At 38.8% G+C, this 14,360-nt stretch overlaps 1 protein-coding gene across 5 annotated transcripts in view; it reads right to left on the minus strand.

Moving 5' to 3' along the window:
- Positions 1–2,313: 2,313 nt before the first annotated feature.
- NECTIN1 (nectin cell adhesion molecule 1) overlaps positions 2,314–14,360 on the minus strand; it is a 325,802-nt gene continuing 313,755 nt past the window's right edge. For 2 of the 5 annotated variants that reach the window (XM_075190578.1, XM_075190575.1), the window contains one exon: positions 2,314–3,396. In XM_075190578.1, the coding sequence (XP_075046679.1) occupies positions 3,175–3,396 (222 nt within the window). In that variant the 3' untranslated portion in view covers positions 2,314–3,174. The remainder of the gene's footprint in view (positions 3,397–14,360) is intronic. The other 3 variants (XM_075190577.1, XM_075190579.1, XR_012679918.1) reach the window with 2 other exon arrangements.

Genomic DNA, 14,360 nt, shown 5'->3' on the forward strand with positions numbered 1-14,360 from the left:
CTTATTAAAAATGAAGCCCTTAAGCTGAATGCAGATAAACACAGCTGCTTGTCACGAAGCAGGCACGGACATTACAGGGTTAAATGTGGGAGGTGTTTGGTTCCCGGATGTTAGAAGGGGAAGGTAGGAGGAGACTTTTGATATATACCACTGGCTAGGCAGAGCTACTTCCTCTTTCATCGGGATTTCCCGCCCACCCTCCCTGTTTGCATTAAGTTAGGGCTTAGTAGAAGAAGAAATGGGAAAGGTTGGCAGGCAGGAGAGCTTTTACAATCAGCGACTAATTCATACGGTGCTATCGCTGATTGGCCGCACGTCACTGCTCCTTTCGAAGCACCCTGGCTCTTGGTACCTCTGTGCGAGGACCCCTTGACCTGCACTGTGCGCGTACATCTTGGGGAGCCCAGAGGGGAGTGGTCACGATGACGCCAGATTTAGCAACGGCCGATAGTAAAGGACTGTGGTGCCTAGGACCAGTGGTTAGTGCCTGTGGGCCATACACTGTTCGGTTTCGCTATTAGTTGTTAGCTGATTGTATTGCTATCGCCGTTACCCTTTCATAGGTTAATAGTAGTAAACAAATAAATAAATAAAACAATAAATAAATAAAAGGTTTACGTTATTTGCCACTACAAAGTTGTCGGTGTCTTTATTTGTAGATAAGAATGTATAGTGATAAGATTAACGTTGTTAAGGTATAGTGTAATGCTGAGGGAATCAGCAGTCTGTAGTTTATACAATTATAGTGCAGTCATATAGTTTATTTTCAAAGAAAAAAATAGTAGTCAACAGTGTTTGAGTTTAGAAAGCATGCAATAGAAATGAGGTGACAATTTTGAGAGTGAGCAGTAGAAAGAAATGTAAAGCAAGTAATACTGCCAGCTTCAGCAGTATCAAGGTGAGAAGAAAGGGAAAGAGTAAGTGACAGTTTGGACACTACTACATCAGTGAAGTGGGAAACAGATGACTCCCTGAGTGGAGCGGTAACAAAGGAGTGAGAAATAGAAAAACAAGTGTGACAGTTTTGAAGCAAGGACTGGTTAATACAATAGAAAAGCCAGACACAGTGATGTAGGATAATGAAGTGAGATTCACAGATGGGAAGACAAGGAGTAAAATGCAGAATTCCTGAACTGTGAAAGTGATTGATTCTTTATTTATAGTCAAATACTGCACTGATTGATAGAAGTAGCTAGGCCTTAGTTGGAATAGTGGGCTAAAACAGCGGTCAGAAGTTAATTTCCAGAGAAGCTACAGTTTCTTAGGAGCTGAATAGACAAAATCCAAGTTATCTTGACCTCTCTTAAATCTCCAAACCAGATGCTTTGTCAATTGAGTCATACAGGCAAAAATCATGGACAGAAAAGTGCTTTTTTTAAGTTCCATTAATAGTATATGTAAAGGCATAACACGAAACTTCTTTTAAATAATTAGAAGTCTACTGGAAATAAAACGTAACTTTGCCAGTAATTACATTGGCATAATGACTGGATTAAAGACTGTCATGTGAATTCTTTAAATTGTAATCAAAATAAGTTATAAGATCTTTGTTTGTTAACTAAAAATTGAGCTCAATATACTGCAGAGATGACGATTATTATCAACTCTACTGTATATATTTGCTATATACTAAATAGGTTATGATATTACCGCATCAGTGTTGTATGTAGTAGGTGCTTTCAAATAGTAATTACTTTTGAAGAAATGTCAATTACCCAATTAAATTTTTTTGAATTAATGAAACAAGAAAAATATCCTGTTGGGTTTAATTCTCTCTCCCTATTAGGGTTTCACCTCTCTCCCTTATTGGGATCAGTAGCACTTCAACCACCTAGCTATTGGCAGAAGCTGAAGACTAAACAATTCAGAAGAAGGTTTTATATATAAGTACATAGAATATTTAGGGGTATATTTACTAAACTGTAGCAACCAATCAGATTCTAGTTATCATTTATTTAGTACATTGTACAAAATGATAGTTAGAATCTGATGGGTTACCATAGGCAACTTCTCAGTTTTTGTAAACCCGCAGTTTAGTAAATATACCCCTTAGTCTTTTAATAGTTTCCCACAGTTACTTATGCATAGCAGTGTTAATCTCAGTGGTCAGTTGCCAAGGAGATGCACAAGTAAATTATATATTATGAGGTGACTGATTATTCATGTTACTTTGATCTGGTATTCAGTACATCTTTTATTTTTATAATTTTTTTGAACCGTTATACAGATGTGATTATAAAATGTATAGCTTTTGCTTTCACTTTTATTGACAAAGGACTGTAAAACAAATTTTGGTATTATAGAGCCCATTATAGAGCCCATAAAATCTGTGTTTATTCTCAGATAACTTACATTTAGAAATAAACAGCATATAATTAATATACAGTAGTCATCTTGCATTCAGGATTGTGAAAGTATAGTCTTATTGATTAATTTCAAGATACATAGCTTAATTTTTCACACACTTATTTTTTAAATGTCACATTTTAGTTCATTGTAAAAATCATTCTCATGAAGAAATATATGTGGAAAACTATTTGTGTGCATTTGTAAGCCAAAAAAAGAAATTATAATTTTGGTCCTACTTATAAAAGTATCCTTTTCATTGTTTAATATACTGGTTATTTTTCACAGGCAGTTATATAAAGCATTTGGCATCAAATCATAGGTTGCCAACTGCACTAATATGTTACATTAGATTCTGTCACACAGATGTCTACAACTCCGTTTTAATGGTACAAAAAGAAAAGTTCAGAGTATCCACAAAGAGGAAAAATATAGGCTATTTTTCAAAACGATTTAGCTAAACACTAATTATTTACTTTAGCCAAATTTGAAAGTAGTTTTGTAAACTTGCTTGGTTTTTAGTCGGTCGTTCTGGGTCAGAAAGTGCAAGTCTTTGAAAAATAACCTGTATCTCTAATAACGACCCTATTTTAATTACACATACATCCACACATCTGGTATTTCAAATCAGGTCACAACATAGGAGTTCATTCTCAGATATATTCAAAAACATTAAAAGGCAAGCCCGCCTCTGGCAGTTTACCGCTTTCAGAGCGACATGTGAAGGAGGGCAGGCTGTGAGAAGGGGTAGCATATAAGGAACATAATTAAATTGGAATTTTACTGGGCCATTTGGTTTGGCGTGCAGGGTCCTGCAAGTGAGCAGATTCAGACATACTGCTCTTTGGGACACACATAAGGTGCCCGTGAGCCAGCCGGAGGGTAACAGAAGGTGGATTCTGGTGGCTGCCGGGGAAGTGAGTCCTGCAAGAAGAATGAGAGGGGCACATAGCCAGGATGTAATTGATCTAAGTAGTTCTCCTCATGGGAGCATTGAATGTTCCGGAACTCTTGGGCTTCAGGTATTGCTGGGAAACGTTCATCAAACATCTGCAGGATAAAAGAACAAGTGCTTAATATTTTTCATATGTTAATTTTCAAAATGTTAAAAAAAAGACTTATGTAATGCTTATTCATGGAAAAATTTATGAAGTAATGGTCCTAGACTTTTTTAGTCTAAAATTGCATGTTACTGTGGTCCTCTGCTTTTAATGGATCATTTTATGGGAATATTGTAAAACTGTATTTACTGGGTAATTTGATCTAATTATTATTAAATATTCATATATTTGGTACAGCTGCCCTGACTATTATATTATGTTTGTATGATTCCTTACATTATACCATCTGATGTTTGCTAACATTGTAGTTGTTAACTTTTAAAATCTATATTTATAGTTAATAAGTAAATATTTTGTATTAATATGTATTAATATTATTAACGCCTTTTTACTTCTGTTCATGAAGTCATTTGTGATTATGCCATTGATGTTAGTGCATTTAACTCAATGCAAATGCAATGCACAAAAATGTGAGTTGGAAACAAGGGATTACATTGTCAGACCCATATATATATTTTGTAATAGTGTTAAATACTTTAGTAAATGCACAAAATTTACAGAATGGGGGTATTAGGCTTAACTGTTTTTTGAAGAATTTGGAAGGCAAACATATGTTTCACTTTGGTCCTTTTGATACAGTTTTTTTTTATGAATGTAATTTATTTTTCACTTATATTACTGTGTGTTAGAAATATTTTAGGCTGAGATAATATATATGGGGGAAACCTTGGCAAGCAATCACCCATCTTTATCAGAAAGTATATATATCTTGTCTCTTTATTAGTAATTCTCTTGCAGAACTGGAGTTGTTGCATGATGGTACTCATTGATAATATCTGGCTAGCACATGGTCTTCATTAATTTACCTAGTAAGAAAACCTGGTGTAATTTTATTGGGTGGGGTACACGTTCTCTGTGAGGAATATTCCGACACCGAGAAGTCACACTGACGTTAAAATCTCTAGATGGACACCTCAGTAGTCGGACTCATTTGTGGTCAGCTTCCTGCGTCAATCGGACATCTACAACTTCGGTATACAGGTAAGTCTGCTTTTCTTTACATCGTTTTTTTACAGATTTGTCTTTTATTTGGAGAATTTCTCGGTGTCATTATGGTCAGGCGCGGGCTGGGATGCTGCAGGCAGGGGGGCACACAGGCGGCCCCATCTCATTACAAGGGATGCGGCCGCGTCAATGATGACGCGGCCGCATCCCCTGTCATGTGAAGCGGCCGCCTGTGCGCTGACGCGGCCACAGAAAAAGATCAGAAGAAATTGTCTCGGGGGGCGGCCGGCCGGCATACCCCCCGGCCCTAAAAGCGCAAAATCTGAGTGGCCCGGGGGTCGATGCCCCCCTGCCCACCGGCCCAGCCCGCCTCTGATTATGGTGGTAATCATAAAAATGATTACCATCAATTTTATTGCCTATATCATTAATAGAATATTCCAAATTTTATTCATAAAAATGCATATTCTCTTGTACTGTGACTTTACATATTCAGTATGTTCTTGCTGATTGTATAATCAACAATAATCACTAAATTTTAAAACATATACCATTATTACTACAAGTAATGGAAAAGTTTTTAAAATTGTAAGGAATAGAGGGAAAGAAATAAAACTATATGAAAGGAATTAACATTGAGAAGCAAAAATGTTAGCAGAGCATTAAGGGGCCTATTTAAAAAGAGTAAAGTTTCTGCTTTTGATTCTGTTTGCCATGTACCATAAATAAAACCGCCAGCCCCATTTAGACTTTTTTTTTTTAAAAAAAACCCCATTGAAATTGTTAAAATCTCCAAAAGAGTGTACAAAATAAAAAGCAAGAGGACAAGTTAGCAGCCAGCCCCCCCCCCCAAAAAAAAAAAAAGAAAAGAAAACTCACTTGACCAAAAAAATTAATACATTTGAGCAAAAAAAAAAAAATGTATAGAATAAGAAAGCATGTAAATGGAAATTGTTTTCCCTGCTCACTTGACAATTACTACATTGACCATATTGGCATTCATATAAAAATGATTAATGTTTGCAAAGTGCAGTACAATGCTGTTTTAGTAAAAAACATATAATTGCAATATGCTTTTTAAGCTCAAAAGTTTAAAAGCAGAGCTGTAAAAATGTGTAGATCGTGTTTACTATTCCAATAACAATTACTTCATCTTTAGTTTTTAACTACTGCCTGCCTGTGTACATCCATAAACATCATGGTCCTGATTCATTAAGGAACGTAAATGCTGATACATGCCATATTGTGCGTAAAATCTCTATGCGTATGCCCAAAAATGAACTATACGCTAGTGAATGCAACATCTAATTCATCTTCGAGCACAAATGACCCTTTCTACTATCTATGATTTAATAAGCAGAACGGGAAAGGGACTGGGTACATGCATATAGTCAATGTACAGTAAGGGCAGGGGAGGGCTGGCAAGACTCGACTCAGCAGCCTATTGGGAACATTTTAAAGGAAAAAAATGCAGGTAGCCCAGTGACCCATGGTAGCCCACTATAGGAAAGGACCAGGGAGCAGATTCGACCCAGTCCCCCCCCCCTCCCCAGCTCAGCCTTCCACTGGGTAAGGGTGTGCGAAGCTGTAGTTCACAAAGCAACGTCCGATTTAAGCTTTGGGCATCTGAAAGGTATTTGTGTTTTTATGTGATATCACTTGTACCAGCTACAGAACAGGTCTCAAGGACACCGGAAAATCCATAATGTTGGGTATCGTAGTATACGATAGTGTGAGCGACCGAATATCACAGTGATGTTCAGCCGCACATCACTAGGAATTGAATCGACCCCATTAAATCCACTTTAATAGAGCTTTTTTAAAAAGCACTGGATAGATTTTTTTCCAACAGTGTGAGTTGCAGCAATATCCAGCTTCACGTAACAAGAGGGACTCCCTTTTTTAGTAAAATAAGGGGCCAATTCCATTAGTTGAAGTGCTGCTGCATCATCATGTTGTGTGATGCTTTGGCAATGATCTTCCCTCTTTTTTTATTTGCAACTAAAAGATCAAAGTTTTCATTATTCTAATTGCCTGTAATGCACAAATCAACATAGCTGTGCATCTACTATGGGACCTTGCAGCTATTTGACAATGTATTAGTTAGTTGTCCAAGACAGATGCTATGTTTGATTGGGCCACTATCATCTCTGGCTACTATCATCATCATCACTATTTATTTATATAGTGCCATCAATATCTACGCTGCCTTGTAAAGGGAAGTTTCCCTTTAGAATGCAGCGCCGCTTTTTGTTGAAGAACCCGGAGCTTAATACGTTTACCCCCAGGTGATCGTCCTGGGCTTCCTCCTTTTCCCGACTTGCACTTTCCATGTCATGCCTTCTGAGCATTGCCTAATGTCCTCCTTCTTTGAGGTCCACTCTATTCATCTCTTTTATCGTTTTCATCTCCATATTGCAGTCATTCCTTGATAATTTTCCAGCCTGGTTCCCCCACTACCTCTCATCAGACCTCCCCTCCATCAACCTGGGTGACTATAACATTCCCATTGATAACCCCTCTGACCTGGGATCCATCAAACTTCTTGCCCTTTCCTCATCTTTTTGCCATTCTCAATGGACTTCCTCCCCCTCTCACTGTTTTGGCCATTCCCTTGACCTTGCATGCTCCCACCTTCTCCCACCTTTGCTCTCTTTCTGCATTTTCCATTTCTCTATTCCCTCTTTCTGACCATCCTCTCCTTGCTTACACCCTCTCCTCATCTCCTTCACCCAAACGCACTCTCACTTATCATAATCTTTACACCCTGGACCCTGCTATCTTTTCCATACCCTTGAAATTCTCCTCTCATTCTTAACCAAACAGACCTGTCCCAATTAAACAACCTTCCTCTTCAACCAGTCACTCTCTTCTGCTCTTGAGTCTGTCTGCTCTGCCACCTTAGTTTCCCTCCATGGTTCTAACTCCCAAGCTTGACACTCTAAACTTGCACGTTTGCTTAAACTTTTTGTTCAAGTACTACTGCACTTCACTGGAGGAAATGTCGGTCCCTGGAAAAATTTATTCATTTTAAGTTCATCCTCTCCTTGTACAGCTCTGAGCTCTCCCTAGCCAAACAATCCTTCTTCAAATATCTCATAATTTCTCTCCCCACCTTCTGCTTCCACTCCACCCTCCATTACTGCCTCTGACTCTCCCATTTCTCCCATACCCTCCTGGCCTCCCCCTCCCCCATTGCCCTCCAACCATCGTCCTACGTGCTCCTTTCATCCTAACTTGGGTGAGTAGGTCCACTCCCTACTTATGTCCTCTCCACCCTACACCTGCCCCTTTGATCCCATTCACTCCCACATCCTTTGATCCCTCTCGCCTACTGTCTTATTCCGCTTAGCCCACCTCTTCAACTTATCCCTCTTCTCTAGTAGCTTACCCTCATCCTTCAAAAATGCTCTGGTCTCACCCATTCTTAGAAAAATCAAATCTTGACCCCCACCACTTTTCCAATTAGCGCCCAATCTCTCTTCTCTCTTTTGCTTCTAAATTGCTCAAATGGCTAGTTTACAGCCATCTCACTAATTACCTCTCCGACAACTCACTCTTTGATAATATCGAATCTGGTTTCCGCCCTCTCCACTCAACAGAAATTACCCTGGCTAAAGTTACTAACTACCTTCTATCAGCCAAATCTCCATTCTCACCCTCTTGGACCTATCTGCAGCCTTCAACTCAGCTGATCACCCTCTCCCTTTGCACCATTGACCTTTCTAACACTATATTCCCCTGGTTCACCTCCTATCTATCTAACCACTCTTTGTCTGTTTTTTCATCGGACTGCTCATCCCCATTGCCCCCCCTTCTGTCAGAGCCCCTCATGGCGCTATCCTTAGCACCCTGCTCTTTTCTTTGTATACCTTCTTCAATTTTGAATCAGGATATCCCCTAGCCTCCAAAACTTCAAACGCTCCCTTAAAACCCATCTGTTCAGGAAAGCCTACCCTTCCTCTGTCAAACCACTCCCCTTAACTCCTCTACTCCTCTTCACAATCCTTCTTCAATAACCATGCTATACCTTATTAAAGTAATTCTATCATTTTCAAATAAGCATTGCATAGGCGATTGTATTGTGTTTCCAACGCACAAAGTGATTTATTTTAGCAGATGTAAAAGTTAACAGTTCAATACATGTTTATAATATAATACAGTACAGTACAGCCAATACCAAAAGATACATACATACCGCTGCGCTACCACGGGAACCAATGGACAGTAGTTCACCCATGAATACTGTGGTCAGAGAAGACTGAAGCTACTGGGAGCGCAGCTATGATTATATATACATTCAGTGTTACAGAGAGAACAATGCAGATGACGTAGCTTGCTTCTATAGGTCCAGACTTCGGGTGGGTCCAGGGTAAACAGGTCATAGGCTAGTTAAAACAACCCCCTCAAAGGCTGAGGTCAACATTCCAGATGATTCTCCCGCCCAGAAACCAGTTACAACTAGTCCATTAGCATTTTACAGTCTGATATCAATCTGACAAGATATTGCCTAACATCAATAACTAGAGTATGCAATATGCGATCTCTTCGGCGATGGAACCTGACAGCTGCGGATGAATAGGGGATTAGAATGATATCAGACATGACACATTTCCTATAACCTGAACCTTAAATAACACTGAAGTGTACATATAATCATAATATATAAACTAATAATAAACTAAATACTATCTGCTCATAAATTACTGTGTAACGGAACCAATATGAATATGAATTATATAAATAACTAAATGTTGTAATGTGGGTGTGTACGTGCGTATTTTACCGTTCGATAGCAATATGCCACGTGTAGCGTGGCATACTGACTGCAATCGACCAATAAAACAATATTAATCAATATAATTTCGTTCATCCAATTATACGACTTCAACAGTTTCACCCTTTGATAGTATAATAAACTATCACCTTAAAGATGTTATATGCAGGATCCCAGTACCACGTTTCATTGCTATGTAATGCAAGTCCCCCTTGGTGTATGACCACGCTGTTTGTAGATCTAAACAAGTTATCATAAGAGAGAGTCTTAATCCTCAAAACGATTTCCTTTTACTATAAACTATATATTTCTGGAGCTTGGAGATAACCTTTTGTATGCCCTTCAAGGGTGCAATAAAACACGTAATACATTATTTGGAAAGGTGCAGAGTACAATAGAACATGTATTAGTTATACAGAATACTCTACTACAGTTCTTCAAGTTTAACAGGTTCATCTGTCCAACGCATGTCTTTAAGCTCAGAATACATTTAAACACTTCATGTTCATCAATAGCATCATCCAATGTCTATCAATAATGTCATATACAATCTCCTTCAGCTTGCGTTAATATACACACTTCTAATAATGTCATTGTGGGCGGGCTATTGTCTGTTCGTTCTTCCCAGTCTCCCAATACTCAGGTTTCTTTGTGCGTGAAATAGCGGCTGGCTTGCCAAACATTGGGAGACTCCAGATTAAGGGACCTAGGTGTCGTACTTTTCCCCTAGTTACCTCCCACCCATAATTCGGGTACCTCAAGAATATTTAGTGGAAAGAGAACTAGTCCTACTTGATATAATCACTGAGGCACGTGAGAGCACGCGAGAGCACGCAAGAGCACGCCCAGCACTATGTTTGCTCTAAAACCTTACCCTCCCAAGAATGATAATCATTCTCAAGGATGCCTGCTCAAGTCCGAATATTACTGTACTGGCATCGCTGGGTGTACCTCTTTTCAAATACGTGGTCAACGTACTTATGGACGTAATGTTGCTCAGACAATAGCCCCTCGCACTTTCTTCAAGCTCCAAGGTTTCCAAATTTTCCTTTACCCCTGAATTGAATAGAGTAATTGGCTGGACCAATTATGCTACTAACTTCTCCTTCATCCCCAATACCTCATTATCATTACCTGAACCAGCCTCTGTTACCTGTCAACAATCAAAAGAATTGACCATCCCTGAAAAGAGAACTTGATGAGAGAAACACAGAACAGGAAAACTACAATTTCATGATGGACAACTATCTTAGCCTCTGGCTCAGGTGCTACCAACTGCATTCGAGGCCTCCCAGAACAGGTTCATGCGTGCACTTGGATACTTCTTTGAGTGTTGGCCCCTCTGCAGTGGGTGAAATGGGCACCAGTGTGTCTTTGCTACCCTTGAAGTCATGATGCTGGTAGCCTAAACCTGGTACCTGTCTGTCAAATAACCTGAGCCTAAGAAATTACTGCTCCACAACTTACTCTCCCAATCCAACATCCTGACATTTAGTGTGAATTTTCAGGAAACAGTGTTTTGGACATTCTCGGTTGCTGTCTCACCATTTACCTTCCCTCTCAAGGTCTAAACTAGCCTCTCAGTTACAATCTCATCTTGAGAGGGGTCAAGAACATCTTTAAAATCAACAGGTTAAGAGGCTGCCCAGGTGTGATCTTTGGTAGCGGGGAAGGACAAGTGGCCGAAGCTATCAGTCACTTCAATCAAGTTCCAACTCCTATTCTATTCAATTCATTCTACCTAGTACCGTTACTTTATGTTCACACTGGTTTGTGGCTAATCGAAAGTATGTAATTTGTCACCACTACTCATACATTATACATTTATTATCAATAACATGAATACCCCTATCACCTATTATAACTCGAGGGCTATCACATTGAATAACAAAAGCTTTGAGTATGACATAGTAATATATTATTAGACACATTTCAATACACCTTTACCTAGACATATTTTATCGGTACACCAGTGTATACTTGTGGATCCTGCAAGGTGGTAATTGGATGACGTGGATTTGTTTTACCTGGAGAAAAACCCATCTGCAGGAGGGATATGGGATGGCTCTATTGGTATCATCTTCCTGAAATTCTATCAATCCAGACAGGATGTTGCCTTCCTACTAACTTGAGAAGAAATATCTGGTGCACCCCAATATATTCTTACCAGCTTGCACATACCTTCTGTACCCAGCTGAGCCAGACCATGTGCTGCCTCCGCTAGGTCTGGAAGATACACTCTGGGAGCTACTGGTCTACCTTGTCCCTCTCTCCAGGGACCGCCAGACACCTAGCCACATCTCTTCATCTTCCAGACAGTTAATTCTTCAGGCAACACAAATCCTCATATATTAACCAATATGTGTATGCGTGCATGTGTGTGTGTGTTCACATTTTAAAACAATACAACAAAAAACAAAACAAAACATAAATTTGTCAGCTGTCACATAAAACCCTGCTGTCTATTTGATAGCTATGTTTGCCCTGGTGTGACAGCCATGTATAGTCGTGTGTGTATGGACTTTACTAGCAGCTACTTCAGTTGGTAACTGTGTCACTGTATAAAGTCCTCTATGTAGTTTCCTACTTATGTGCTGGTATTGCTATAAAAAAGATTTTTCAGTCAACTCAACATCGCCCCCTAGACTAGAAAAATGCTGAAGACCAATGTATATCAATCGATATTTCCTCTGCCAACTCACATGCCATTCTCAGTACTTCACATTCAGCTACTTGACTAAGTGAGAAAGGCAAAGGGGTCTATTTCTATAACACTTTCTTTAAATATAACAGTATCCAGTATATGTAAGTCTAACAGTGAAAAAATATAAAACAAGAAAATTCAACATTTTCTAGGGTTTCACATTATGTCGTATCTTGTGGCAAAAATCCTACTCCAATGTTCTACAAAGAGATGCATATCTGTATGTCTAACCTCCAGCAATCTTCTAACCCCCTTTGTGCATACATATAAAGGCACATTTTTGCACAGGAGGCACAAAATACACAAAAAAAACAAAACAGATATGCAATCTATAAAACAAGAATCGTATTTCCACACAAAAAAACTTTCTGCTTAACATTAGCAGCTTCTATATACATAACACCAAACCCCTGACTGTTTCTGTAACTCATGTCAATCTAGTGTGTATATCCCTGAGTTTGTCTTATGTAAAAAATATTTTAGCCCCATTAATGAGACTGTGTCTGTCTTTTCGTATCTATACAAGAGCAGAGAGAGAGAGAGAAAGAGAAAGATAGAGAGATACTAGCATAGATGTAAAGAATGAGAAATAAGAAAGCAATGAATAATAGGAATACAAAGCTTTGAATACAAGGGTTTGAAAACAAACATACATGCAGAAAGGGAGATTTTACAGCAAAAATGACAGCTGGATTGGACTCTATGGGAAAATGGCTGTATTCATTTCACTAATTCCCTTAGCTATTTGCTAAACTATGGCCCCTCCCCATACTTGACTAGGGGGTCTTAGATCAACCGTGCAATCCAGTGTCGTCCGTCATTTGTTCATTAAGAACTCGGTATCACATTAACTACATACCTTTGCGACGGACTTCCTGACTTATGACAGAGAAATATAAAAATTAACTCTTGATGAATCATCTGAGATACATAAAACGATATTTTGGAGCAAAGTATGTACATACTTCATTTTTGGATAATGATTCTCAGCCAAACAAATTATCATGAGCCACTGCAGCCTAAAACAAAGAGTGTTCCAATGACCCATTGTTAAGTAGTCTTTCAAGAGTAATTTTCCATTTCTGTATTCCACCCATTTAAGCACTAAGTCTATATTTCTTTTGTGTACCCTTATCTGTGAGAGAGAAAAAAAACCAAGATAGTTATCTTAAAACAACAAATGAAACAAACATTTTCATTCTTTCCCATCGGCCAACGATTAGGAAAGCAAGCATGTGACAACATAAAACAAAGAAGCAAAATCAACAAAGATTACTTTTTTTAAATCAGTTTTTTTCTAAACCTGCATACTAATACTTACCACAGTTTAACATTTACCACGCCTGGTTGTAGGACTATAGGTGTGACCTGACTCCTAGCACTGACTATCGCTTTCCCGTGCAGCATTTGCTGCTATAACATGCGCGGGCAGGTGTGAGTCTTCTAGTCTATGTGAATTCCTCCTTGGAGGATATCTATGTGACCCACTACTATGTGTATTGTGTCTTTCCTTTTTACAATCTCTCATGAAATGTCCTTCTTCGTTACAGTTGAAACACTTGATTATTTTATGTTTCTTGTTGTGTGGGTTGTATGCTGGTGGTCATGTGTTTAGTCCCTCTAGTGCAGGGATACTTACCATCATTACCCTATCACTTAGTGTCTCTTTCTGTTTATTTATACTTCTATTATGTCCTATAGCTAACTCCCTGAGAGCACTTACAATGATTCCTTTCCAGTTTGGTAATGAAGTTTGCACCCTTCTTTTCAAGTTTTCCCTGAGGCCATTCATTAGAACCGAAACAGCAACCTCTTTGTAGTGTACATTATCTTTTATGTCTGATACCCCAGTATATTTGGCCATCGCTATTAGAGCCATGCAAAAATAGTCTGCTGCATTTTCACTGTCCTTTTGTTTGATAGTAAAAATTTTACTCCAGTCTACTATCACTGGAAAATATATAGCCAAATGTGTGATTATATGTCTAATATTGTCCTGATTATCATCCTCGGTTAAGGATTTATCCTCTTCCAACATACAATCCTTAATAAACTTTTGTATATCAATATCGAGAGGAAGACAGGCTCTAAGCACCATTCGCCAATCTTTATTAGTAGGCTCATGTGCATTACCTAAATGTCTAATAAATTTCTGACTCTTGGCCAAATCTTTTCTAAGATCAGGGAAATCAGACATAATTGAAAACATTTCAGACCTAGTCCATGGATCATGCTTTGCTACATGTTTTAAGGGAACTTCACCATCTCTGTCCACCTTCCCATTGGGAACTGCTGTTGTGCGAACAGGATGTAAGCCTACCAAATCACTATGTTCTGAACTAGTTGCTGGAATTGCTGTTGCATTACAATGAATGTCTCCCCCTTTGTTAATCTTTACATTATTCTCACCAATTTTAGCCGCTGCCCCTGCTGGTGGGATCTTTCCTTTTCTTTGTCCTGAAACATT

This window comes from Mixophyes fleayi, chromosome 11, assembly GCF_038048845.1.
Source record: "Mixophyes fleayi isolate aMixFle1 chromosome 11, aMixFle1.hap1, whole genome shotgun sequence".
NCBI lineage: Eukaryota > Metazoa > Chordata > Amphibia > Anura > Limnodynastidae > Mixophyes > Mixophyes fleayi.